Here is a 25,280-nt window from a genome sequence, read left to right as displayed (position 1 = left end):
GTTACATACTGAAAGGACAGAAAAATGGAGCCTCCTGACTGGACTGCAGCTGAGGGTGGGTTTGTGTTGGGGTGGGATGTGAAAGCCAACCACTCTAGTTTCTTGAGTGAAAACAGAATGGAAGCTAAAATATTATCTAGCCTTGATTACCCTCATTAGGGATCACACAGGCACAGGGAAGAACTGGAGGCATTCAAACCTTCTCTTGGCTAGTCACGGGTGAATCTCAGTACGGTTTGTGGTTTTGAAAAATCTGGAAGAGCTCCCAAAGTTTGGACTCCTCTTCAAGCATTTACCTTGACCTTCAGAAAATGAAGGTCCCCTAACCCTCATGAAACAGTGTCCCAAACCCACCAAACTTCCACCCCCCTGAATCCATTCTCCTTCCCAACAGCCGCTACACTCAACCTTAACTGATTCTGCCTCTCTCCCCACTCAGCCTCTTCTCTCTCTCCTTACAGATGACACCCATTCCTTTCCAGATTAAACAAAGGCATCCTTGTTCTGATTCTCCTTCCTTCTCAAAATCCCAATGATTTAAGGCTGAAATCTTCCCATTAGGCTCATATAATGCAGGTCACTGGTATGAAAGATCTTTTACTGCCTGGAGAGCTCTGCAACACCTGTGCATAGCAAGGCATCAGCCACAATCCAGCTCCAGCCAGGAATAGCCAAACCTGATCATCATCTGAAGGCTGTTCAATACATCTTATGGGAACCACACTGGATCCAGGACCGACCCCTGGGGAATTCCACTTGATACCGGCTACCAACTAGACATCAAGCCATTGATCACTACCCGTTGAGCCCGACAATCTAGCCAGCTTTCTATCCACCTTATAGTCCATTCATCCAAGCCATACTTTTTTTAACTTGCTGGCAAGAATACTGTGGGAGACCGTATCAAAAGCTTTGCTAAAGTAAAGATATATCATGTCCACCCCTATCCCCATATCTCACCATAGAACACAATCAGGTTGGTCAGGTATGACACCCTTGGTGAATTCCTGTTGAGTGTTCCTGATCACCTTCCTCTCTTCCAAGTGCTTCAAAATGGTTTCCTTGAGGACCTGCTCCATGATTTTTCCAGGGACTGAGGTGAGGCTGTGTAGTTCCCTGGGGTCTCTTTCTTCCCTTTTTTAAAGATAGGCACTATATTTGCCTTTTCCCAATCATCCCGGACCTCCCCCGATCACCACCAGTTTTCAAAGATAATGGCCAACGGCTCTGCAATCACATCAGCCAATTCCCTCAGCACCTTCGGATGCATTAGATCTGGACCCATGTCCAGCTTATCTAAATAGTCCTTAACCTGTTCTTTCACCATTGAGGTCTGCTCACCTCCTCCCCATACTGTGCTGCCCAGGACAGCAGTGCAGGAGCTAACTTGTCTGTGAAGACCAAGGCAAAAAAAAAAAGCATTGAGTACTTCAGCTTTTTCCACATCATCTATCACTAGGTTGCCTCCCCCATTCATTAAAGGTCCCATGCTTTCCCTGACCTTTTTCTTGTTGCTAACATACCTATAGGAACCCTTCTTGTTACCCTTCATATCCCTTGCTAGCTGCAACTCGTTGTGTTTTGGCCTTCCTGATGACACCCCTGCATACTCGAGCAATATTTTTATACTCCTCCCTAGTCATCTGATCAAGTTTCCACTTGTAAGCTTTCTTTTTGAGTTTAAGCTCACCAAAGATTTCACTGTTAAGCCAAACTGGTCGCCTGTCATATTTGCTATTATTTCTGCACTTCGGGATGGTTTGTTCCTGTGCCCTCAATAAGGCTTCTTTAAAATACAGCCTGCACCCCTTTCCCCCTCATATTAGCCTCCCAGGAGATCCTGCCCATTAGTTCCCTAAGGGTATGTCTACACTACGGGATTACTCCGATTTTAAAGAATTCAACTTTTGGAAACAGATTGTATAAAGTCGAGCCACACTAAGCACATTAATTCGGCGGTGTGCGTCCATAGTACCGAGGCTAGCATCGATTTCCGGAGCATTTCACTGTGGGTATCTATCCCATAGCTATCCCATAGTTCCCGCAGTCTCCTCCATCCATTGGAATTCTGGGTTGAGATCCCAATGGTGGGTGGTTCTGGGTACATGTCGTCAGTCCCCCTCTCCCTCCCTCCGTGAAAGCAACGGCAGACAACCGTTTTGCGCCTTTTTTCCTGGGTGAACTGTGCAGATGCCATACCACGGCAAGCATGGAGCCCGCTCAGCTCACCGCAGCAGTCATGAACACTGTAAACTCCTCATGCATTATCGTGCAGTTTATGCTGAACCAGAACCTGCAAAACCAGGCGAGGAGGAGGCGGCAGCGCGGCGACGAGAGTGATGAGGACACGGACATAGAATTCTCTCAAACCGTGGGCCCCGGTGCTTTGGAAATCATGGTGTTAATGGGGCAGGTTCATGTCGTGGAACGCCGATTCTGGGCCCGGGAAACAAGCACAGACTGGTGGGACCACATAGTGTTGCAGGTGTGAGATGATTCCTAGTGGCTGCGAAACTTTCGTATGCATAGGGCCACTTTCATGGAACTTTGTGACTTGCTTTCCCCTGCCCTGAAGTGCCAGAATACCAAGATGAGAGCAGCCCTCACAGTTGAGAAGCGAATGGCGATAGCCTCTGGAAGCTTGCAACACCAGACAGCCAGCGGTCGGTTGGGAATCAATTTGGAGTGGGCAAATCTACTGTGGGGGCTGCTGTGATCCAAGTAGCCAAAGCAATCACTGTGCTGCTGCTACCAAAGGTAGTGACTCTGGGACATGTGCAGGTCATAGTGGATGGCTTTGCTGCAATGGGATTCCCTAACTGTGGTGGGGCGATAGAGGGAACCCATATCCCTATCTTGGCACCGGAGCACCAGGGCAGCCAGCATGTAAACCACAAGGGGTAGTTTTCAATAGTGCTGCAAGCACTGGTGGATCACAAGGGACATTTCACCAGCATCAACGTGGGATGGCTGAGAAAGGTTCATGACGCTCACGTCTTCAGGAACAGTAATCTGTTTAAATGGCTGCAGCAAGGGATTTTTACTTCCCAGACCAGAAAATAACCATTGGGGATGTTGAAATGCCTATAATTATCCTTGGGGACCCAGCCACGGCTCATGAAGTCATACACAGCAGCCTGGACAGTAATCAGGAGCTGTTCAACTATAGGCTGAGCAAGTGCAGAATGGTGGTAGAATGTGCATTTGGACGTTTAAAGGGACGCTGGCGTACTTTACTGACTCGCTCAGACCTCAGCGAAACCAATATTCCCATTATTACTGCTTGCTGTGTGCTCCACAATCTCTGTGAGAGTAAGGGGGAGACATTTATGGCAGGGTGGGAGGTCGAGGCAAATCGCCTGGCCGCTGATTACGCGCAGCCAGACACCAGGGTGGTTAGAAAAGTACAGGAGGACGCGGTGCACATTAGAGAAGCTTTGAAAACCAGTTTCATGACTGGCAAGGCTACGGTGTGTGAGAGTTCTGTTTGTTTCTCCTTGATGAAAACCTGACCCCTTGATTGACTCATTCCTTGTAAGCCACCCACCCTCACCCCTTCGATCACAGCTTGCTTTCAAAGGAAATAAAGTCACTATCATTTAAAAACCATGTATTCTTTAATAATTGATTATAAAAATAGGGAGAGAACTGACAAGGTAACCTGGGTGGGGTGTAGGAGGAGGAAAGGAAGGAAAAGGACATTTCAAAACTTGTTGAATGACAGCCGTTTGCTTGGGCTGTCCACTGGGGTGGAGTGGCAGGGTGCACAGAGCCTCCCCCCTGTGTTCTTGGGTGTCTGGGTGAGGAGGCTATAGAACATGGGGAGGGCGGTTAGGGGCTGAAATGGCACACTGTGATCCTGCTGCCGTTCCTGAAGCTCCACCAGACGCTGGAGCGTGTCCGTTTGATCCTGCAGTAGTTGCAGCATTGCATCCTGCCTCCTCTGATCTTCCTGCCGCCACCTCTCATCTCGAGCGTCCTCCTCTCCTCACATTCATCCCTCCTGTCCTCACGTTCATCCCTCCTGTCCTCAACGTTCGTTGGCCGCTTTCCTGTACTGTGATACTGTTTCCTTCCACTTATTCAAATGAGCTCTTTCACTGTGGGTCGATTGCATGATCTCAGAGAACATTTCATCTCGTGTGTGTTTTTTTTGCCGCCTTATCTGAGATAGCCTTTGGGACGGAGGAGGGAAGCTTGAAAAATTTGCAGCTGAGGGAAGGAAAAAAGGGAGAGAGGTATTTAAAGAGATACATTTTACAGAACAATGGTTATACTCTTTCACGGTGAACAACACTATTCACATTACATAGCACATGTGATTTCGGTACAAAGTCACATTTTGCATCTTAATATTGAGTGCCTGCGGCTTTGGTGTTAGAGATCACAGAGATCACAGACGCAGGGCCGGGCAACAGAATTCAGCTTGCATGCGGCCTTGGTAAGCCATTGTCTTTCATCTTCTGCAACCTTCATAAAAGCAGCGCCCTCCTTTCCCATACCAAGCAAAGCCCATTCAGTGCTGCAGTTTTCATGTTAACGTGAAGCAACAGAAACCAAACTAACCCCCCACCCCCAATCCAATTCTCTGGGATTATCACTTTACCCCTCCCCCACACCATGTGACTGGTATCAGGGAAGATCCCTGCTAGCCAAACGCAAACAGCTCAGCGCCAATGCCATCCCCCCGCCACACCGCTTGGCTAACTGCAGGGAAGGATTTCTTTTCAGCCACAGGCAAACAGCCCAGTAGGAACGGCCACCTCTGTCCCCTTAATTAAATTCCCGTATTTCAATCGGGTTACCATGAACGATATCACTCTCCTGAGGATAACACACCAAGATAAAGAACGGATGTTGCTTGAATGCCAGCAAACACCGGGACCATATGTTGCCATGCTTTGTCATGCAATGATACCAGATTACTTGCTACTAGCATGGCGTGGTAAAGTGTCCTACCATGGAGGACGGAATAAGGCTGCGCTGCCCAGAAACCTTCTGCAAAGGCTTTTGGAGTACATCCAGGAGAGCTTCATGGAGATGTCCCTGGAGGATTTCCACTCCATCCCCAGTCACGGTAACAGACTTTTCCAGTAGCTGTACTGGCCGAGAATGCATCCCAAGTTCTCAGGCCAAATTAATCATTAAAAAACTTTTGCTTTTAAACCATGTTTTATATTTACAAAAGGTACACTCACCAGAGGTCCCTTCTATAGCTTCATGGTCTGGGATACCGCCTTGGGAGGGTTGGGAGGCTACTTCAATCAGGCTGAGAAAAAGATCCTGGCTGTTGGGGAGAATGGTGTGCTGTGTGCTCTCCGCAAGCTCGTCCTCCTCTTCCTCCTCATCTTCCCCGTCCGTGAAATCCTCAGGCATGGCTGAGAGTATCCCGTCCTCGGAATCCACGGTCAGGGGTGGGGTAGTGGTGGCGGCGCCCCCTAGAATTGCATGCAGCTCAGCGTAGAAGCTGCATGTCTGCGGCTCTGCACCGGACCGTCCATTTGCTTCTTTGGTTTTCTGGTAGGCTTGTCTGAGCTCCTTAACTTTCACGCGGCACTGTAGTGAGTCCCTATTGTGTCCTCTCTCCATCATGCCCTTGGAGACTTTTTCAAATATTTTGGCATTCCATCTTTTGGAACATAGTTCTGCTAGCATGGAATCCTCTCCCCATACAGCGATCAGATCCAGTATCTCCCGCACGTCCATGCTGGTGCTCTTTTTCGATTATCGGACTGCATGGTTACCTTTGCTGATGAGCTCTGCATGGTCACCTGTGCTGATGAGCTCTCCAGGCTGGGCAAACAGGAAATGACATTCAAAAGTTCCTGGGGCTTTTCCTGTCTACCTGGCCAGTGCATCCGAGTTCAGATTGCTGTCCAGAGCGGTCACAATGGTGCACTGTGGGATAGCTCCCAGAGGCCAATACTGCCACACTAACCCTAATTCGAACTGGCAATGTCGATTTCAGCACTACTCCCCTCGTCGGGGAGGAGTACAGAAATTGATTTTAAGAGCCCTTTATGTCGAAGTAAATGGCTTTGTTGTGTGGACGGGTGCAGGGTTAATTCGATTTAGCACTGCTAAATTCGACCTAAACTCGTAGTGTAGACCAGGCCTAAGGGAGTCAAAGTCTGCTTTACTGAAGTCCAGGGTCTGTGTTTTGCTACTCTCCTTTCTTCCTTTTGTGAGGATCCTGAACTCAACCATCTCATGGTCACTGCTGCCCAGGTTGCCACTCCTACTTCCCCTACCAATTCTTCCCTGTTTGTAAGCAGCAGGTCAAGAGGAGAATGGCCCCTGGTTGGTTCCTCCAGTAGTTGCACCAGGAAGTTGTCCCCAACACTCTCCAAAATCTTCCTGGATTGTCTGTGCACTGCTGTATTGTTCTCACAGCAGATGTCAGGGTGACTGAACTCCCCCATTAGAACCAGGGCCTGTGTTCAAACAGAAAGAAATGAAAGCTTGGGTCTGGGTTTTCAGGCCTCATTTCAAACGCTGTGGCCTCTGTAGGGTTTAAGTGCAAATCTTACCATTGTTGCAGCGGTTATTTTTGCAGGGCAGTATATTTTTAATCATGTCAACTTTACAGAGTCTGGCTGAGCACTTAGAATCAGTGTCTTGTTGCATGATGAAATCCAGATCAACTCAAAGAAATCCAGATGGTGGGCCAGCCATCTTGCAATTGTTGCAGGTGCTTTGCTGGGTGCAACCCCTATAAGCTTAAGGCACCTGACCTTCCAAGGCTACCCCCCAAACAGGTGCCAAGCCCAGCATTCGAGCAGTGTTCCCATTCCTACCTGTTGGGTCTGGCACCCTGAATAAATCTCTCTCTTTATGAGAGCTGCACTGCTTGTACCCCATCCTGATGCCCAGGTCCTGAGCTTGGACTCTTCTAATTAGAGATCCTCCATTTCCCTCCCACATGCTCCATGGTTGCTTTCAAAGCCTGGCATGTCATTAGCTTTATTCTGAGGTCTCAGGGAGCTTTCTAGAAGCCCCCCTGCCACCTCCTGACTGATGGAAGTCCTGGTTATCAGGCGTGCTGAGTAAGATGGCAGGGACTGAAGAGTGGAGGTGGCAGGCCGACTGGAGAAGTGCAGTGGTTTTGCTTGGGACAATAACTTGAAAAATAATAATGATAAAAAGTGTGTTTAAAACAGGTCAGGCATAAAAATCAGGCTGCCTGATCACTTCATTTCAGCTGGCCATTTTGTGTCTGTATTAGCACATCTCCTCTTTCCACAGCAGCAGCAGGTGTGGCTCCAGCCTAATTCCAACATTATTTCATGGAAAGCCTTGAAAACAGATTGTCTTTGAGTGGGTACAGGGTACCATGCTTATTCTTTTAGTCATTCTACATTTCAATGTGCATCACAGTTAACAGGAGCAGCAGCCACCTTCTGCATCCTTTAGCAACTGTTTATCACATGGCTTTGCAATACAACAGCTGAAGCATGCAGGGCTTAAATTCAGCCGAAGCCCCCTGAAGCAGAACTCTGGAAAATATTTTCAAACCCATGGGAGCCCTGGTGCACCTGCCATGAGGCTGAAGCCCCAAGCCTGGGCATGATCCCACCCCCATGGGACTAAACCCCTGAGCCCCCGCACCTCCCTCCCATGGGGCTAAAGCTCTGAGACCCTCCACCCTGCAGCTGAACCCCAGAGCCCCCCAAATGGGGAGGGTCATGGGGGGGGCTCTGGGAAATAATCTCTGAGAATTTAAGCCCTGGAGGCATGTATCTATTTAAGTTTTACTTTGTATTTTACACAGTTATGTTTATGCATGCACCACACTTGGAGGGGAGACCCCAGTTCTCCCCACCTGGCTCCATTTTCACTTGTGCAAAGTGAATCAGGACCACTAGCCATGTGATTAGATGAGGTAAGTGAGATATCTTTTATTGTACAAACTTCTGTTGGTGGAAGGGATGAGTTTTGAGAATCACAGAGCTCTACCTTAGATCTGGAGAAAGTAACCTGAGTGTCCAAGCTAAATACAAGGTGGGCCAGATTCACACATGCTGTCGGAGACCACTTAAAATGGGCAATTAAGGGCTGGCAGGGAGGTGAATTGACTACAGTGATGGAAAAAATCCTCACATTGCTGTAGTGAGTGTCTACATGGACGCACTACATCAGCACAAGTTTAAATGTAGACAAATGTAGTCCCCAAGTCTGTGGGGACTTTCCATGGGAACGGCCTGGGTACTAGGATGGTTCCACAATATGCCAACCTCTTCATGGGCCAGAATTTCTGGAAAATGCATCATAAAACCAACAATGTATAAATGATATTTTCATCCACTAGACAGATGACCTAAATGCCCTCAGATTTCCACCACAATTCAACCACCACCATCCATCCATCAAACTCGCTCTAGAACACATCCACACTAGCATCAACTTCCTGGATACCACAATCAGCTTCAGCAATGGAACTCTACAGATACCCATATACAAGAACCCCACAGATGACCACACTTACTTCCACTGACCCAGATATCTCAAGAAATCTGTTCTCTACAGCCAGGCACTCAGATACCACAGAATATTCTCTGACGAGAAAGTCCAGGGTACACACCTTAAAACACCCTCACCAAACAAGCACATTCCATCAGAGAAGCAGATCAACACTGTGACATTGCATTCCATATGCTTTATGGAAATATGCTTATGAATATGACATAACTGGAATATACTTTATACTAAATACCCGTTGTATAGTGTCATTAGAAAGCTTGTAATCTACTAAGTGTGTTCATCCTATTTATTTGCATGTATTATTTCTATATCTGGAGTTAGGAGAATAAGATATAAACTTGTATCACTGATGTAAACACATTAAGGGTGCTCCAGAAATAATCAGTTGTAAATGGCCTTTGTTACTTGAAAGCCTTCCTGCTCTTCCAGCCCATGGAGAATGGTGACTAGAGGTTTTACAGTGATATGTGACCACATCACCTGATAATGAAATCCATCTTAAATCTGGTACTTTTCCATTTGGAAGGAGGGGCAGGGGTGAAAGTAACTTACAGGACTTACCGGTACTGCCGGAGTCCTGAGGGGGGCGTGGCCTCACCCAGAAGAGGCGGGGCCTCTCAAGATTTAAAGGCCCTGGGGAAACAGCTGTGGCTGGTACACCCAGAGCCTTTAAATCAACCAGGGGCTCCCAGCTGCAGAGGTGGCTGGGAGCCCCCCGGGGCTCAGGGGCAAATTAAAGGGCCTGGGGCTCTGGCCGCCAGGGGGGACCCCGAACTTTGTGGGGCTGGGGCAGAGATTTAAAGGGCCCAGAGCTCCTGCCACTGAGGGAAGCCCGGAGCCTTTTAAATCCTGGCCCCAGCCCGGCTGCAACAGCCATGGCCGGGATTCAAAGGGCTCTGGGCTGCCCGCAGCTGCGGGAAGCTCTGAGCCCTTTCAATCCCAGCTGTGGAAGTTGAAGCAGGTCCAGCACGGTGTACTGGCTCTTGCCGGTACGCCGTACCAGACCGGACCGGCTTGCTTTCACCTCTGACTATATTATGTGTACGTGTATGAATGTGTCACAAACAATGCAGCTGCAGCCTGCCACCGACCAGCAGCCACCCCAACAACCGGCCCCTGTGGGCTGCTGCCTGCAGAGAGCCAGCAGGTGCCGCTGGGCTGGGTCTGCCAAGGAGTAAGTAACCAAGGCAAAAACCACAGCCCGACAGCCCGGGAGGAGGGGAAGTGAGGAGTGAATGAAGGACAACTGGAATAGCCTTCATGAAATATACAAGATATTTAGAGAAAGTTTTGTCAATTTGAGCCTCTGCACTCTGCAGGCAGGACAAAACAAAAAGAGGTCTGAGATTGCACCCGATGTCCTAAGGACATTTCAGGTGTTTAAATCAATATATAAAGACGGTGGATTGGAATGAAAACTACTATTTCTTTCAGAGGAGGCACAATAATTTCCCTGAATATTCAGTTTTCCCCTCCAATCCCTTTGTGGTTTTGTCAATGGGGGCTATTTGCTTTCCCTGTAAATCTTTAGTTGCTTTAGCAAAATTGCTTTGCCCAAAATAAACCCTAATCATCATGACACATCTTTCCACCATGTTCTCCATGTTTTTTGTGTTTTTTTTTTAAACAGTAACATTTCAAAGCAGTTTGGACATCACAACCATGATCCTCTGCTGGGGAGGGAATGGGATAGATTTGAACTTGGAAATGGTTCCTGATTTTGATTGTGTTTAGGAGATTCCCCTCATCCCGGGGGCAGAAAAGAACTGCCCCTGCCATGGGCACACACACTCAACAACAATTGGGAGTGAAATTAACAAGGATGCCAGAAACCGCTCCTAACTCTGGGCACTGAACTGCACAGGGAACAGCTGAGTTTAAACTGTTCTTTTGCAGGCAGCAGCAGCAGGCATCTCAGCCAGTCTACTGCAAGCTAGAGCCTAGAGGAAAATCCCATCGGGGGGGGGGGGGGGGAAGGGAATGGGGAGGAATGCAGAGCCTTGTCTGCAGCCTGGCTGGAGGAGGGGGAGGGAGGAGACGAGAAACCAATGTGACAGTGAGTTTTCCCCTTCCACCTGCTTTTATTAGCTCTGGATTTAAGCTGTGCAGCCAAATGCTTGTATGTGTTGTGTATATTAGTAGGAGAGATCCCCTCATCCCCGGGGGCAGACAAAGACTGCCCCTGCCATGGTCAAACACACCCTCCCCTCGACCCCGTCCCCCCAGCTACTGTGAGTGAAATTAACAAGGATGCCAGAAACCTAGCCCTGGGAGCTGAACCATCAGAGAACAGCTGAGTTTAAACTATTCTTATGCAGGGATCAGGCTTCTCCTTCCCTCCCTCAGTCAGTCTCCTTTTCTTACCGGTCCTCCGTACCGACACGTACCAGCTTACTTTCACCTCTGAGGAGGGGTGGGGACCCAGAGAGACAAAAGATTCCCGCCTTGTGCCAAAGCTATGTAAGGGGGTGGAGCAGGACAAAGGAGGCTGCCAGTCATGAGAAAACCCCTGCTTACCACCCGAGATGTTTGCTGGAACTAACAAGGACTGTACCAGGAGAAAGGATTGGGCCCAGACTAGGAAGGAGTTGTAGGCTGTGAAAGAAGCTTATTGGAACATCTCTGAGGGGGAGATATTACCTGTAAACAGTTTCTTAATGTCTGAGGCTTAGACTTGCCTGTTTTTGCTTTACTTTGCTTGCATGCCTTGTTCTGTCCGTTATTACTTGAAACCACTTAAATCCTACGTTTATACTTAATAAAATCACTTTTGTTTATTAATAAACCCAGTGTAAGTGATTAATACCTGGGGGAGCAAATAGCTGTGCATATCTCTCTATCAGTGTTCTAGAGGGCAGACAATTTATGAATTTACCCTGTATAAGCTTTATACAGAGTAAAATGGATTTATTTGGGGTTCAGGCTCCCAAAAAGGCTGAACACTGGGTGCTAGAAAAGTCCCTGTTAACTGAGAAGCCCCTGGGCTGACTGAATCTCAGTTTCAGTGAACTGCAGAGAGGCCCAACCTCTGGGTCTGTGCTGGAGCTGACTGGAGCGTCTAACTCAGCAAGACAGGAGTGGAGGGGAGCCTGTTCTGGCAGGAAGTGTGTTCTCAGTGGTATCCCAGCTCATCGAGTGACAGTCTCGAGAAGAGTCTCTGTGACCGAACCTGTCACAAACACATCATGGAACAGGTCACCCAAATACCCCAGGAGAACCTGATGCAATACAGTATGGCCCCACACACGCACTGACTGCACACCCCCAGTTATTACCTATCACCCCACATTAGAACCCATGCAGGGTATCAAACAATTAAAACCCATATTTGATGGGGAGCATACCCTGAAATAAATCTTTCCCAAGTTTCCTTTTCTGGCCTTCAAGCAACTCAACATCCCCATGCTCATCATCACCAGGACACATCATCTCAAAGCAGCACCAGACTCTATCAGAACAACAAATGCAAAACCTGCAGCCATATATCCACTGCTACAATGATCATACTCCCCCACCCAACACACTTTCAAGAGCCCTGGGTCCTACACATGCCTATCAGAACATGTGGTATACCTCCTCCAGTGTATCAAATGCCCCGACAATAACCATGTGGGTGAAACCAAACACTATGCTCTCGAATGAACTCTCACAGAAAAGCTATAAGACAAGATCATCCTGTCACCCAAGGGCACACACTTTTCACAAAACGATCACTCAATATCCGACCTCTCAGTCCTCATCCTCAAAGGAAACCTGCACAAAACCTTCAAAAGAAGAGCCTGGGAATTTAAATTCATAACTTTCGCTGGACACTAAAAACCATGGACTTGACAGGGACACTGGTTTTATGGCTCATTACACCAACTGGTCACCCACCTGCTAGGTATTAATTGTCCACTTCATTTCATGCAGCATGCATGAACCCCTTATGCTTAACAATCTGCCACATCTTGTATTTAGTTTGGACACTCTGGTTACTTGTTTGAGACTTGGGGAAGAGCTCTGACACTCAAAAGCTTGTCCCTTCCACCAACAGAAGTTAGTCCAATAAAAGATATTACCTCACCTACCTGTCTCACTCATATCCTGGGACCAACAGGCCTACAACACTGCAAACTGTAAGTTACAGAGACGTGATAAATGCACATTCCATCTGCCTCACTTGCACTCTCTATCCTCTGATCCCATTTCCTCAGGACTGGGCCTAACATTCCAAAATCTGAAGTGCTTTAAACAGGTGTCTTGTTTAATAAAAAACTCAATCTGCCACAAAAATATTTTCTCCTCTACATTCACCCACCTCTCATGTTCACTGACTGTTCAGTCTAGGTCAGCAGATGGTTTATGATTTGATATTGCTTGACTCATCAAAGCTAGAAATGGGCATTTTGTGCCATTGTGAAAGGGTGATTCCACTTTCACAGAGAGGGGGCTCAACCCTTGTTTTGATCCTGAAAGGTCCTGAAACTAAGGCACTAATGCTTAGAAAAGATAGCTTAGATTATTTTTAAGATGTACTATAGTTTTCTTTCCCTCAAAAGCCTGTACAGAAGAAACCACCAAACCTGATCAGATCTGGTTCTTCTAGTCCAACATCCTGCCTCTGACAGTGACCACTGCCAGACGCTTCAGAGGTAGGGGCAAGAAACATGCACAATAATATGGAATAACCAGCCCACAGCAGCCATTTCCTCTTAACCCCAGGCAATCAATGGTCAACACACATGCGGAAATCTGAAGATTTCTATACTTGTATCCTATATAATGTAACTGCTGGTATTATCACTAGGCTCAAAGTAACTAAGGCTCCTGACCTTCAGTGATGGGATACAAACATCCAGTTCCAACCCTTCTTAAACTTACTAATACATTTTAAACCTCCTTCCCTACTAAAAACAGAACATACAAAGGTATCTGTGCTATAAAGGTTTCACATTCACTCTTTTGAGGTGACCTGCATAACTCGTGGTTTTTCCAGTCAAGAGTAATGCAACAATCCCAAACTCATGCTGAGAAAAACTTGATACCGCAGCTCAGCATGTCCTGCTAATATATAATCATATACATATGTGTATAGTAATATGCTATGCACTGGAATCTACTATGTATGACCCTACTGAACACATAGTTACTGCTTTTGTACATCACTGACTCTGTTAGATGAGAATGAACTAAATTTCTCCTCCTCACATCATTAAATGTGAATGTACCATACTAACTGCTATAGCAATTTGAATAAACGTGCTGTGAAATATTTGTTTGAATTCAGAAAATGCCCCTGCAAATTCTGGATTATTTATTAGTATGGTTCTCCACATTTGTAATGTTGTTCAGGTGCTGTATTTTTATCTTCAGAAGGTTAATATTTAAAATAGATATGAAGGTACCCGCCATTTTATCAGAACCTATCTGACCCACTAATTAGAGCACTTTTTCAGGAAGATCAAATAAGTTAGCTATTCTGGATGATCTTATGAATAAGAGATAGTCATCGATTAGCTAGAACTCATGTAACTTTCTCTTTTGATGGAGGAAATAGGTAAGTGCCTAAGTTTCCAGAGCACTGTGTGCGTACAGATTTCTTGGACATCTCTGCACTGTGTATGACTGATGCATACTGCTGCAGATGAGTATCCAGCTCTGCTGTTGTCAGTCTCAAACGTCTCATCTCTGGCTGCCTTTATCTACAACATTTTAAAGACATGTCAGACTTTTAAAAAAACAAATGTCACACCTTGGCCTCTGTTCCACACAGCAGCTATTACTAACAATTACATTTAATTGAGTCTGAGTCATTCAATTTGCAGAAACAATAGGCAATTATACATATGCCATACCACCCAAGAGCAGGATAGGAGTTTATCAGCTACAACAAAAGCGTTCAAACACAAGCACTCTTATTTATAGAGAGGCAAGTTCAAAGTGCACATGGTTTAAGACTCCAGTAGCAAAACTTCCTTTTTATTTATTTATATCATTGTGCTGCAATGGGTCAGTTTCCATAGAGACGAGGAAGGCAGTTGCCACCAAGACGGTGGGAAATGGCATGGTTTTGCATAACTTTTTACTAGTGCTTGGCTGTGGGAACGCCAAAGAGCAAGTCTGGAGCCCAGCTATTTGCCAAGAGGAAAAGGCGGCCAATGAAAGGGGGCTTCTCTCACCAGCAGGGGTCACTGATGAGAAGAATACAAGGAAATACTTTGCACAGGGAGTAGTCAGTTTACAGAATTCATTGTCACAGGAGGTCAGAGAATCAAATACCATGACCACTTTGTAAATGGATGGATAATTTGACTCTATGATCATTGTTGTAGGTCAAAAAAGAAGTCAGAGGGAAGGAATCTTTTAGCTTATTTAACGCTCTCCAGGTCAATGTAAGATTTTCCCATTTAACACACTGGACTTCACAACTGTTTTATTTTTATATTTCCAATGTATTCTGTTTGAATAGTTTTGAATTTGGGTTTAAATCCCAACTTGAGTCACAAGTAGAAACAAATCTGATGATCTCATCCTACTCTTGGGTGGATGTTTATTGGAATCTTAAAATCACTTTGCATTTTGACACAGTATGCTCAGAAGAGATCCAGGATTGGAATCATGGAGGTAGTGGCAGAAGTTGGGTACTATATAGGTCAGGACAAACATGTATTGCCAAAGCTGGACTGGGAAGCTTGCACAATGACTGCCTATCACATGTCTTGAGCTAGCAACTGGTTTAGCCCTTGGCTATCATGAGCACTAGATTGACATACAAATACATGCAGCAGCAGTGTCCTAAAGTTAATCACCTTTAGAAAAGAACAGGCCCTGGATTTCATTTTTTGCCAGAAAGGCTGTGCCATGCACCTGTGAAGGTGCAGAATTAGACTCCTTAGAACCAACCGTTCCAATTCCAGCAAAGATGGCTCAGTCCTTAATCCTTCCAAGATAGATAAAATAAATCCAATGGAGCTTTGCACTTGAAATGCTTTGCAAACAACCTTAACCTTGTCCCCCAACCACGTCCCTCTCTGTATGGACACTAGAGAACCCATGGCATTTAGTCTAAGAGTAGATATTTGACCCATTGTGCTTGGTTAAAATTACACCCTCTGCCCCTCAAAATAAATACACACAGATGAACTGGATGCTTGTCCCCTTCCACCTAGAGGTGGATGACATTGCTGCTCAGTGCTTCTGTATATACAATCTGTATAGGGATTGGGATCCTACAAGGTAAACTCACCAGTTAACATAGCTTTGTGTCTTTAAACTGACCCCATAAAGGGGCCAAAACTTAAATATAAAAAGATTTGTAATAATCTGTACAGGTTCTGTTCTCTGAAATCCTCTGTTCAAACAAAACAGATAGAAAATGGGTCTCACGTCTCGCAGATCTGGTAATATTTCTCATCCCGAATGCCATCCTGGATAGGTACGTTGACACTGTAATATCGCCCCTTCCCCAGGCCAACATCAGACACATCTCCTGTTCCTGAGCAACAAAAAACAAACCAAAACTATCAGTCAGCTAAGGAGAAAATGAGCTCAATAACATTGGCTGAACAGATCTGGGATGTCTTTCATAGGATGGGAAGATCTGAGGCACAGTACACCTTCAGAGAAGTCTGCACTCTACTTCCAACAGGGGAGGTTTTTGAGTTACCTTGTTCAAGAAGTATCTGCCCTGGGGAAGATACTTCTAAGATTTCAAACTCTGCAAACTACAGCCCCAGAGAGAGTTCAGAGACTTCAATACATTAGCAACAGTGGGAGAGGGAAGTGTGTATGCCCTGATCTACACACAGGTTGCTGCAACTGACAGTGAAAGGGGTTTTGGTAGAATCTGATGTTAAAGGGAGACAGTTAAAGGGATACTGCTGAAGTTTTGGATAAAAGCTGCTGACCTATCCAAGTGCTAAGGCTCTACATTCCCTAAGGTGTATAATAAATACCATTCTGGCAGACAGAAAGATGGTCCTGTGGTTAGGACTTGGGAGATTTGGGTTTGATTCCCACCTCAGTCACAGACTTCCTTGGGCAAGTCACTCTGTCTCTCTGTACTCAGCTCTCTATCTCAGCTCTCTATCTGTAAGATGGGGACAATATTTCCTTTCTCACAACCATGGCTGTAACTTTAAGCACGTAACTCGTCCCAGTGAAATCAATGGGACTATTCAAATGCTCAAAGTTAAGCACATGCTTAAGTGCTTTGCTGGATTGGGGTGAGAGGGCTCAGCACCTGGCAGGACAGACCTACATGGGTTGCACAGCACCTATGCACAGGGCATAGTGAAGATAAAACTTGTCTTAAGAGGTTTCATGGTCTGTATCACTGAAAATCATTTCCTAACACTAAACCGGAATGGATTTAGAAAGATTTACTGATCATTTACGATCTTCACTGACTTTACATTTCACTCAGCTCAGTCACTAAAACTAGACTCGCCAGTTTCATGCAGGGTTTCCATAGTCAGTTACACTTTCTGCACAGCACTGTTGCATTTGAGTTGCCAACATCGCAGGGGACATCTGTATTACATTTTCCTTCAATTACAAAAGTGGACATGAATTGAAGCTCTTAAGATTTATTTAACACTAAACCTAAAAAACTGGTTAAATGTTCCCTTTAAACAAAAAAGCTATTTTTAAAATTTTACTTCTGATTGGAGCAAACAGTGTGTCACATGAAAAACCGGAAAACTCTGGTATGAGTTGCTTCTGTACATCTAATCATATCACAACTGAAAGCAGGTAAAGAGGACTGCAGACGTTTCTTGACAGAGTCCTGCAAAGCTTTCATTAGTGCCAACGGAGTCCTCCCTAGCCATTGACAAGCTAACTCATACAGTATGTCTACATTTATGGTGGCGTGTAGAGTACAGACACTGCCCACCCAGCTAGCATGGGTATAAATAGCAATGTAGAGACGGTGAGACAGGGCTTAGACAAGAAGATAAGAATGCCCTACGTGTCTGAACCCCCATGGTAGATATTCTACACGGGCTGTGTACAGCCCAAGCAGTGCCTCATGTGTCTACACTGCTATTTTTAACAGCATAGCATCCCTGCCGTCTCCTCGCTGCCAGAGCCTTTCACTGCACCATGTAGTGTCTGTACTTGACACACTGCAGTAAGTGAAGACATAGCTCTAGAGAGTCCCACATTAGAGCCTCACAGCCTCCCTCTCTTGAAAAAGGCACAAGCAAGGGTGCCTTGCATCTCATTGCATTGTCCCCTCTCCCCTCTAAAGGTACACAGAGGGTGAGGTTGCCCTCAGTGCCCCTTCTGGGCTCATCCAAGCCCTGCTGATGTTCTGCTTTTTTCTCTGCTACAAAGCAGGACACCAGCCCAGGTAGAGAGAGTGGCAGCACAGTGGAATGGACCCAGCAGTGGTCGTGCCCTTGAGGTTTAGTGTCAGGAAGAGGCTGAGGAAGTGCACTACTGAGTGTATGGGCTGCTGTTGTATTGTTTTCTGGGTAGAGAGAGGATGCAGACACAGACGGGTGGTGGGAAACCTAGAAAGAGTGAAGGGAACAGGACTTAACCCAAGTGCAAAAACTCTGCTAGTTAGTGAAGCCATAATAAGATTGCTTGCCTGGGAAAAATCCTGGTGAAAACTTATGCAGAGACACAGTCATGACTTTGGAGGTGAAACTAAAGGCATCTTCCACACCTAGCAGAGAGAAAGAAAGAAACTCAGGTGTCAATTACTCACATGAACTACAACTTACAAAGAAATCACAAGAGCACACCTCAAACAAGCAGTAGGGGGAGGGGGAGAGAATGTGCAAAAGGCAGACATGACAGTAAATCCTTCCTTAACAAATGGAGACTAGTTCAAATGTGGCGTGGGTCACAAGTGAAATGAGTTTTGTTGGTCTCAACCTAATCATTGGCGAATGCATCTCCACATCACAAATCATTTTAAAAGTCCGCAGCACTGGTATTGTCTGCTCAGACTGGAAGAACAGAGGGCAGCCTGGCAGCTCAGAATTAGGGTGCCCCAGGACAGACCTGTCCCTGATTAGAACCAGAGTTAATGGTCCATCCCTTTTAGCAGCACTCCAGTTCATCAAGACTCTTTTTAATATACATAGACATTGGGAAAGAAGTTGCAGAAGACTTAACACAAACCAAATGTGTGTGGGGGGGGGTGTGTGGAATGGACCAAAATGAAACACACCATAAAAATTAGGAGAGCAGGAAACGTTAAATAGTGTTGAAATAATGGCCCCAATGCAGAGAGCAGCTTCAGTCAAGGACCGTTCCGGCTTTAGTTTTATAGAATCATCATTTAGTACGGACTGCTGCAACATCACAAATCTGCATTGATGACATTAAGCAATTAAGCTCTAGGATTGGCCATGACACAATCCTGCATCCTGTATGGAAGGTGAGGGGCAGTGAGGAAATCCTCTTGCTTGAGACCCCTTGGCGGAGGGGCTTAATTAGAGCTGGTTAATACAGAGCTTGTTGTTTTTAATATTCCACCGTTGCTCAGATCACCACCACAGGGCCGTATGTTTTAATAACACAGAGCAAGCACCAGGGCTGGGAGAGACACGCAAGGCAGCTCTTAACACGAGTCAGCGACTAGCCCCAGGTGCTCAAAAGGTATTTAGGCACCTAAACTCTCACTAAAAAAAAAAAATCAGTGGGAGTTAGGTCCTAAATACCTTGAAGACCTGGGCCTAAGTGAACTGAGGAACTTCACCTTGCTAAGTGGAGAAATAAACATTCTTTACAGCAGCGGTTCTCAAACTTCATAGCACTGTGACCCCCTTCTGCCAACAAAAATTACTACACAACCCCAGGAGTGGGAACCGAAGCCTGAGCTTGCTGCCCCGGGTTGGGGGACCCAAAGCCCGAGCCCCACTGCCCCAGGTGGGGGGCTAAAGCCAAAGCTCAAAGGCTTCAGGCCCGGCCAGGCGGCATGTAACCTGATCCCTGCAGCCCAGGGCTGAAGCTCTTGGGCTTCGGCTTTGGCCCCAGGCGGTGGGGTTCGGGCTTCAACTTCAGCCCCAGGCAGCGGGCTTGGGCTTCAGCCCCAGACCCCAGTAAGTCTAACGCCAGCCCTGGTGACCCCATTAAAACGGAGTCCCAACCCACGTTGGGGTCCTGACCCCCAGTTTGAGAACCCCTGCTTTACAGCAAGATGAGAGCTAGCACCTCTGGCTTGTGAAAGCTGCACTCTAGGCATCCTCCTCCATACACGGGTCTGTTTGCAGGGCCCCAATGTCTCACCACTGTTCATTTCCCACCAAGAGCATTGGTGAGGAGACACAAGCTATGGTGCCGATGACATCCCATCCTGCCCTAGCTCTTCACTTATATCAACCCAAGTGAATCAGTCGTGCGCTCTACCAGCAGTCAGGTAGAGATCGGGGCCTGGATCTGGCCTAGCTGACAAAGGCTCAACTCACTGAAGATACTGGTAGATTGGAGAAAACAACTAAAAGATTTGGCCACAATTATACCTGTCCCTCTGCAAGCGTATGTGCCATCTTAGGATCTAGCTAGATCTCCAGCCACTGCAATCAAGACAGCTGTTTCACACCTCCATTAGGTAGAAGGCTAGGACTTTTTTGGATGCCACTAATCCACACCTTTAACACCTTGACCTGAGGGTATCACCATGCACTCGACATGGGAGTGCACCTTAAACCGACTAGCAAATCCAATTGTGTGCAGACTGCAGCACCCCACTTGCTATGCAGAGTATCAAGACAGGACACCAGAGCTCCTGGATCTACACTGGTTTCTGGAAACCATGTAAAGGTTTTGGCTCTGATCCATTAAGCTCTAAGTGGTTTGGCCTCTCCCATTTAAGAGAACCTCTCACTCCTTGTGCTATACTGCTGGAGTTCAGCTCCAGTGCATTTGCTGATTTCAAGTCCCCTTGGTGTTAGAGAGAAGGATCGACTGGCAGGGTCTTCTTCTAGAGGCACCCTCAGCTGCATAGCCTCCTCCCCCACACCTAAATAATCAAAGTAGCCTGAAACTGCAGAACTTCAGGGCATGATGCAAATCTCATCTATTTTCACAGCCTGAAGAGCAGCCCTAATCACCCTTCTTTTATGGGGCAGCAGAACTGCTTTCTTTCCCTTAGTTGTGGTTGATTAATAGCAGGGATGTTTTTCTAAAAAGTTATGCTATAGTTTAAACAGCAATTCTGCTGGGGGAGTCCAGTGGCCTGCATTACACAGAAGGCCAGACTAGGTGATCACAAGTGTCCCCTCTGGACTTGGAATCTATGCAAGAGCGGTAAAGGGGCAAGGCTGTTCATTTGTGTACATTTTGTTTGATGAAGGGTATTTCTATTTTATGGCTGAGGTGTCAAGAGTGCCACACTGGGGCTTTTCTTATGGTTTTATAAACCCAAACAAACAGGCACAAAGCCTGCCTGCCTGCCACTTTATCTTCAACGTGCTGCAGGTAATCTCCATTGCAGTAACAGCCCCTCGGTGATCCTGCCTCCCACAAAGCTTCCCCGAAGCACTGCCCTGCCAGGACCACTTAGCAGCCCGCATGGCTGCCTTACCATCCCCATGATGCAAGTCCAAGTCAATATAAAGGATGCGGTCGAATTTCCGACGCAGCCACAGGATGCCCAGGACGGCGTCGTTTAGGTAGCAAAAGCCAGAAGCTTCATCTCTGCAAGGAAACATTCAGGAAGTTCAACATTCCCAAGCGGAGACAAGACAGCTGCTCGCCCCAACCTTTGCCCCCTGAGCCCTCCACAACCCCCATCCAGCAGCACAGCCTCCATCTTGTGTGGACTAAAAGGAGGAACACTAAGGCATAGGTGTCAACTAGTCCCACTGGTCAGGAGCAGCAACATGAGAGCCAGCCACAAGACACAAAGTGTATCTGATCAGTTACATGGGACTTTGGAAACCTGGGCTTGATGTCCAGCTTGAAATGTTAAATATGAGGTTGCTGGTGTTATCCCGCACCAAAACAGACATCATGGCCCCTGGTGGCTGGAGAGACTGTGCTCGACTGGCCCAGGGATGAACAGCAGAGGGAAGTACAGAGCAGCTAAACACACACATTTAGCTGCCATTAGCCTCCTGCAAATCTAAAACACTAAGTGAATTTGGTCCTACTGAAAGGTGGCAGATTGAGAATCCAGCACCTAAAACTCCTCTGTCTGCAGCACAGTACTGAGACACTGCAGCACAATCTTCCCCGTGCCAATGCACCTCAGCCCTGCCTTGGAGGGACACATCCCGCCTTCCCCCCCACTATGGAGATCTACAAGTCCAAGCTAATTTTTGTAGTCAGTCTCAGCTGATGGGCTAAAAGTGAGCAGTCTGGTGCTCTGGACTCATGCTGCTGGGAACTCCCCCAAGAACTCTGACACCCAACAAATAAAGCCAAAGTACTCAGCATTGGCCTGACTTCAAGGACAGCAGTCAGGCCACTGTTGTCCTGGGCTGGATCCCATTCCCATCCCCGTCAGCCACCCAGTCTCCATTTAGTTTTGATGGTTGAAATCCACCTCACAGCTTGCACACGTGAGAAGTGTATATCCCCAATGAAGTGTCAGAATGCAGTTCAGAGGAAGAGGAGTACAGTTTTAAACACCCCGACCCCTCCAGAAAATTCACCAGCGAGAGAGTCATTGGGGTGGGAATTAAGCTGTTGGTAGGAATGGTTTCCTTCCTCCCCCCATGGAAAGGAGGGCCCATGAAATTAATATGAAACATGTTTTCCTTGCTCATGTGTAGCTGTCACATAGTCAAATAAATGGAGGAAATGCAAGCTGCTATAGGGAAACAGCTGTCCTCAGCTAATGCATGGGACTTCTACATTCCCAGCACCGGATTTGCAGAAAAGTCCCATTTTTACTATCCCAGGAATTCTTCATATGTACAAGGCTGATTTAAGGAGGCAGCAAGAAAAGACATAAGGGGAAATCACTACTCTGTAAGGATCCAGGCTGAATGCTGACTCAGATCTGCTGTGGAAAGCATGTTAATGATCTAATACAGAAGTCATCTAAGCACAACCTCTAGAGTTCTCTTTGAGAGGCAGCACAACAAACACAGCACCACACAGCAGGAGTCAGGAAACCTGAGTTCTAGTTCCAATTCTGCCACTAACAGGCTGTGTGACCGCAGAGAAGTCACTTAACTGCCTTGTGCCTCAGTTCCCCCTCTCCCCCAAGTAAAGTGTCATAACTATAAAGAGAAGGGTAACAACCCTCCTGTGTACAATACTATAAAATCCCTCCTGGCCAGAGGCACCAAAATCCTTTTACCTGTAAAGGGTTAAGAAGCTCAGGTAACCTGGCTGACACCTGACCCAAAGGACCAATAAGGAGACATGATACTTTCAAATCTTGGAGGGGGGGGGGAGGGAGACTTTTGTTTGTGCTCTTTGTTTTGGGGTTGTTCGCTCTTGGGACTAAGAGGGACCAGACATCAATCCATGTTCTCCAAATCTTTCTGAACATGTCAACTTGTAAGTAACAGCCAGGCAAGGCGTGTTAGTTTATCTTTGTTTTTCTCAACTTGTGAATGTTCCCGTTGCTAGAGGGTTTATCCCTGTTTTGCTGTAACTTTGAAACTAAGGCTAGAGGTGGTTCCTCTGGGCTCTTTGAATCTGATTACCCTGTAAAGTTATTTCCCATCCTGATTTTACAGAGATGATTTTTACCTTTTCTTTTGAATAAAATCCTTCTTTTAAGAACCTGACTGATTTTTCCATTGTCCAAAGACCCAGGGGTTTGGGTCTTTGATCACTTTGTAACCAATTGGTTAGTATATTATTCTCAAGCCTCTCCAGGATGTAAGGGCTTGGGGGGATATTTTGGGGGAAGAGGAACTCCAAGTGGTCTTTTCCCTGTTTCTTGTTAAATCACTTGGTGGTGGCAGAGTACCAGGTTTTAACGTAAGCTGGTAGAAATAAGCTTAGGGGGGCTTTCATGTGGGGCCCCACATCTGTACCCTAGAGTTCAGAGTGGGGAAGGAACCCTGACAGGAGGTAACAACAGTCATCCATCTATAAAGCCCATTAAAGGGAAAGAAAGATATTAGGTTATTGATATCCTAAGACAAAGCTGCAAGCTTCATGGGCTACAAGCCTTAGTATCTTGATCCTGATATTCATGCCACTGCACTAAAGGGAAGGGCAGCTTCAATCTTCTCTGTTTTATGGAAGTTAAAGGCAGCCCTCCAACTTCTGGAACACTGTCCATGTGACTGTTGGCTGGCCAAAGTTTGGACACCCATATCCCAGGAGGTTTACGAGTGTGTTGAATTCTAGCAGAACAAGGAATGCTGGTGCCTTTCTTACAGGATGCAATCCAATAAAAAGCAAAGCTGTGAAGAAAATCCTTCTGCACTTTCAAAGCCCAGTCACAAAAGCTGACCTGCAGTCCTGCCTACCTTGAGTCAGCCACTCGATAAATCAAGATAACTTCTTCTCAGCCAGGGCCTTGCTCTTTTTGGCAGCAATTGCCAGCTCCTTGTCATGCTTGGAGCTAGTGTCTGCGAGCAGAGCACCAGTAATGCAACAGTAAATGCCTAGAGCATAACCACAAGAAGTCTTCCAGCCTGGTAGAAGTTATTGGCCACCACTCAGTTACTCCTGTGGGTGCAATCTGATGGGGAAGCAAAGGGAAGCTGCAAGAACAGTCACATGCCGCTCCCCAGCAGTGAGGGTGCTTCGTTTCAGGTGCCAGAAACAGCTAGCAGAGGTGTAAATCACTAGGGAAAAAGGGCTGGGGACAATGGCTTCTATCCAGCTGCTAGTCCCGGCTGGCCTGGGGAGGACGGGACTTCCTCTTCCCCTGCCAGGGCTAGGTCAGATCCAGCCCCAGAAACCTCTCCAGCTGCAGGAAGCTCCACACCCCTCCGCTTCCTGCCTCCATCGCTCCTGAGCTTGGGGTGGGGTGGGGGGTGTCACTGTATGGGGAGCTGCTCTCCCATCCACCCAACCCCCGTGCATTTGGACCCGCCTCATACCCAGATCACCCTACCAAACCTCACCCCCTGCACCCAGACCCACCCCACCGAGCCCCACCTCCCTGCATCCAGACCCCACCTCTGCACCCAGACTGCCACCTGCTACTGAACTCCCACCCCAGAAGTCTCATCCCACCTGGACCACTCCAACAAGCTCCCTGCACCCCCACCCCACTGAGCCACACCAAGTCAGCACTCAGACACACACCCCATGAAGCCAGCACTCTGACAGGGTGATCGCCTATTGCCATGCTGGAGCCTCCACATTTATTTATTGACAAATAAAAATGCAAAATTTTGCAGAATTTTAAAATATTGTGTGCAGAATTTTAAAACTTTTGGCACAGAATGCCCTCAGGAGTAACTCAGTGCAGGCTGGCCCATACAGTGTTTTCTAGCCCACTTTTAAGGGTGTGTCTACACTGCAGCTGGGAATGAGCTTCCCAGCCCAGGTCCACAGTCTCGCACTAGCATGCTAAAAATAGCTGTGTAGATGCTGCAGCTTGGGCTGGAGCTTGAGCTCTCAAGCTCTGGGGCTGGGAGGGGGAGCTTGAGAGCCTGAGCCACAACAGCCACATAAGCCAGCGTGAGTCTGTGGACCAGGGCTGGCAGACTCGCTCCCAGTGGCAGTGTAGACACGTCCACTATGGTTCAAGTTACAGGGCCTCCCCTGTTCCTTTACCAAACTTGTCCATGTTCTCAGACCTCACTGCTGGAAATGTTGCTGGATATTCAGCCTGTGGTTCTCTCTGCTCAGTATCGCCGCCACCACCACCACTCTCCGCCTCTGCGGCACAAGATTGTGGGGTAGATGGGAAACAAGCTCTGTAGAGTAGTCTT

The 25,280-nt window shown here is 47.0% G+C and overlaps 1 protein-coding gene across 6 annotated transcripts in view; it reads right to left on the bottom strand.

The window, feature by feature from the left end:
- Window positions 1–25,280, bottom strand: part of HDAC8 (histone deacetylase 8) — a 114,750-nt gene that overhangs the window by 59,470 nt on the left and 30,000 nt on the right. For 5 of the 6 annotated variants that reach the window (XR_005584723.1, XM_039488784.1, XM_039488785.1 and 2 more), the window contains 3 exons: window positions 21,008–21,120; window positions 18,062–18,139; window positions 15,850–15,958 (listed from right to left, as the gene is read on the bottom strand). Coding sequence is in view for 5 of the 6 variants with exons in the window: in XM_039488784.1 (XP_039344718.1) it covers window positions 15,850–15,958; window positions 18,062–18,139; window positions 21,008–21,120 (300 nt within the window). In the remaining variant the exon portion in view is untranslated. Of the gene's footprint in view, window positions 1–3,733; window positions 4,213–15,849; window positions 15,959–18,061; window positions 18,140–21,007; window positions 21,121–25,280 lie in introns of those variants that run through there. The other variant, XM_039488788.1, reaches the window with a different exon arrangement.

This window comes from Mauremys reevesii, linkage group 9, assembly GCF_016161935.1.
Source record: "Mauremys reevesii isolate NIE-2019 linkage group 9, ASM1616193v1, whole genome shotgun sequence".
Taxonomy (NCBI): domain Eukaryota; kingdom Metazoa; phylum Chordata; order Testudines; family Geoemydidae; genus Mauremys; species Mauremys reevesii.
The sequence above is the reverse complement of the archived record's forward strand: the minus strand, read 5'-3'. Positions and strand labels throughout refer to the sequence as shown.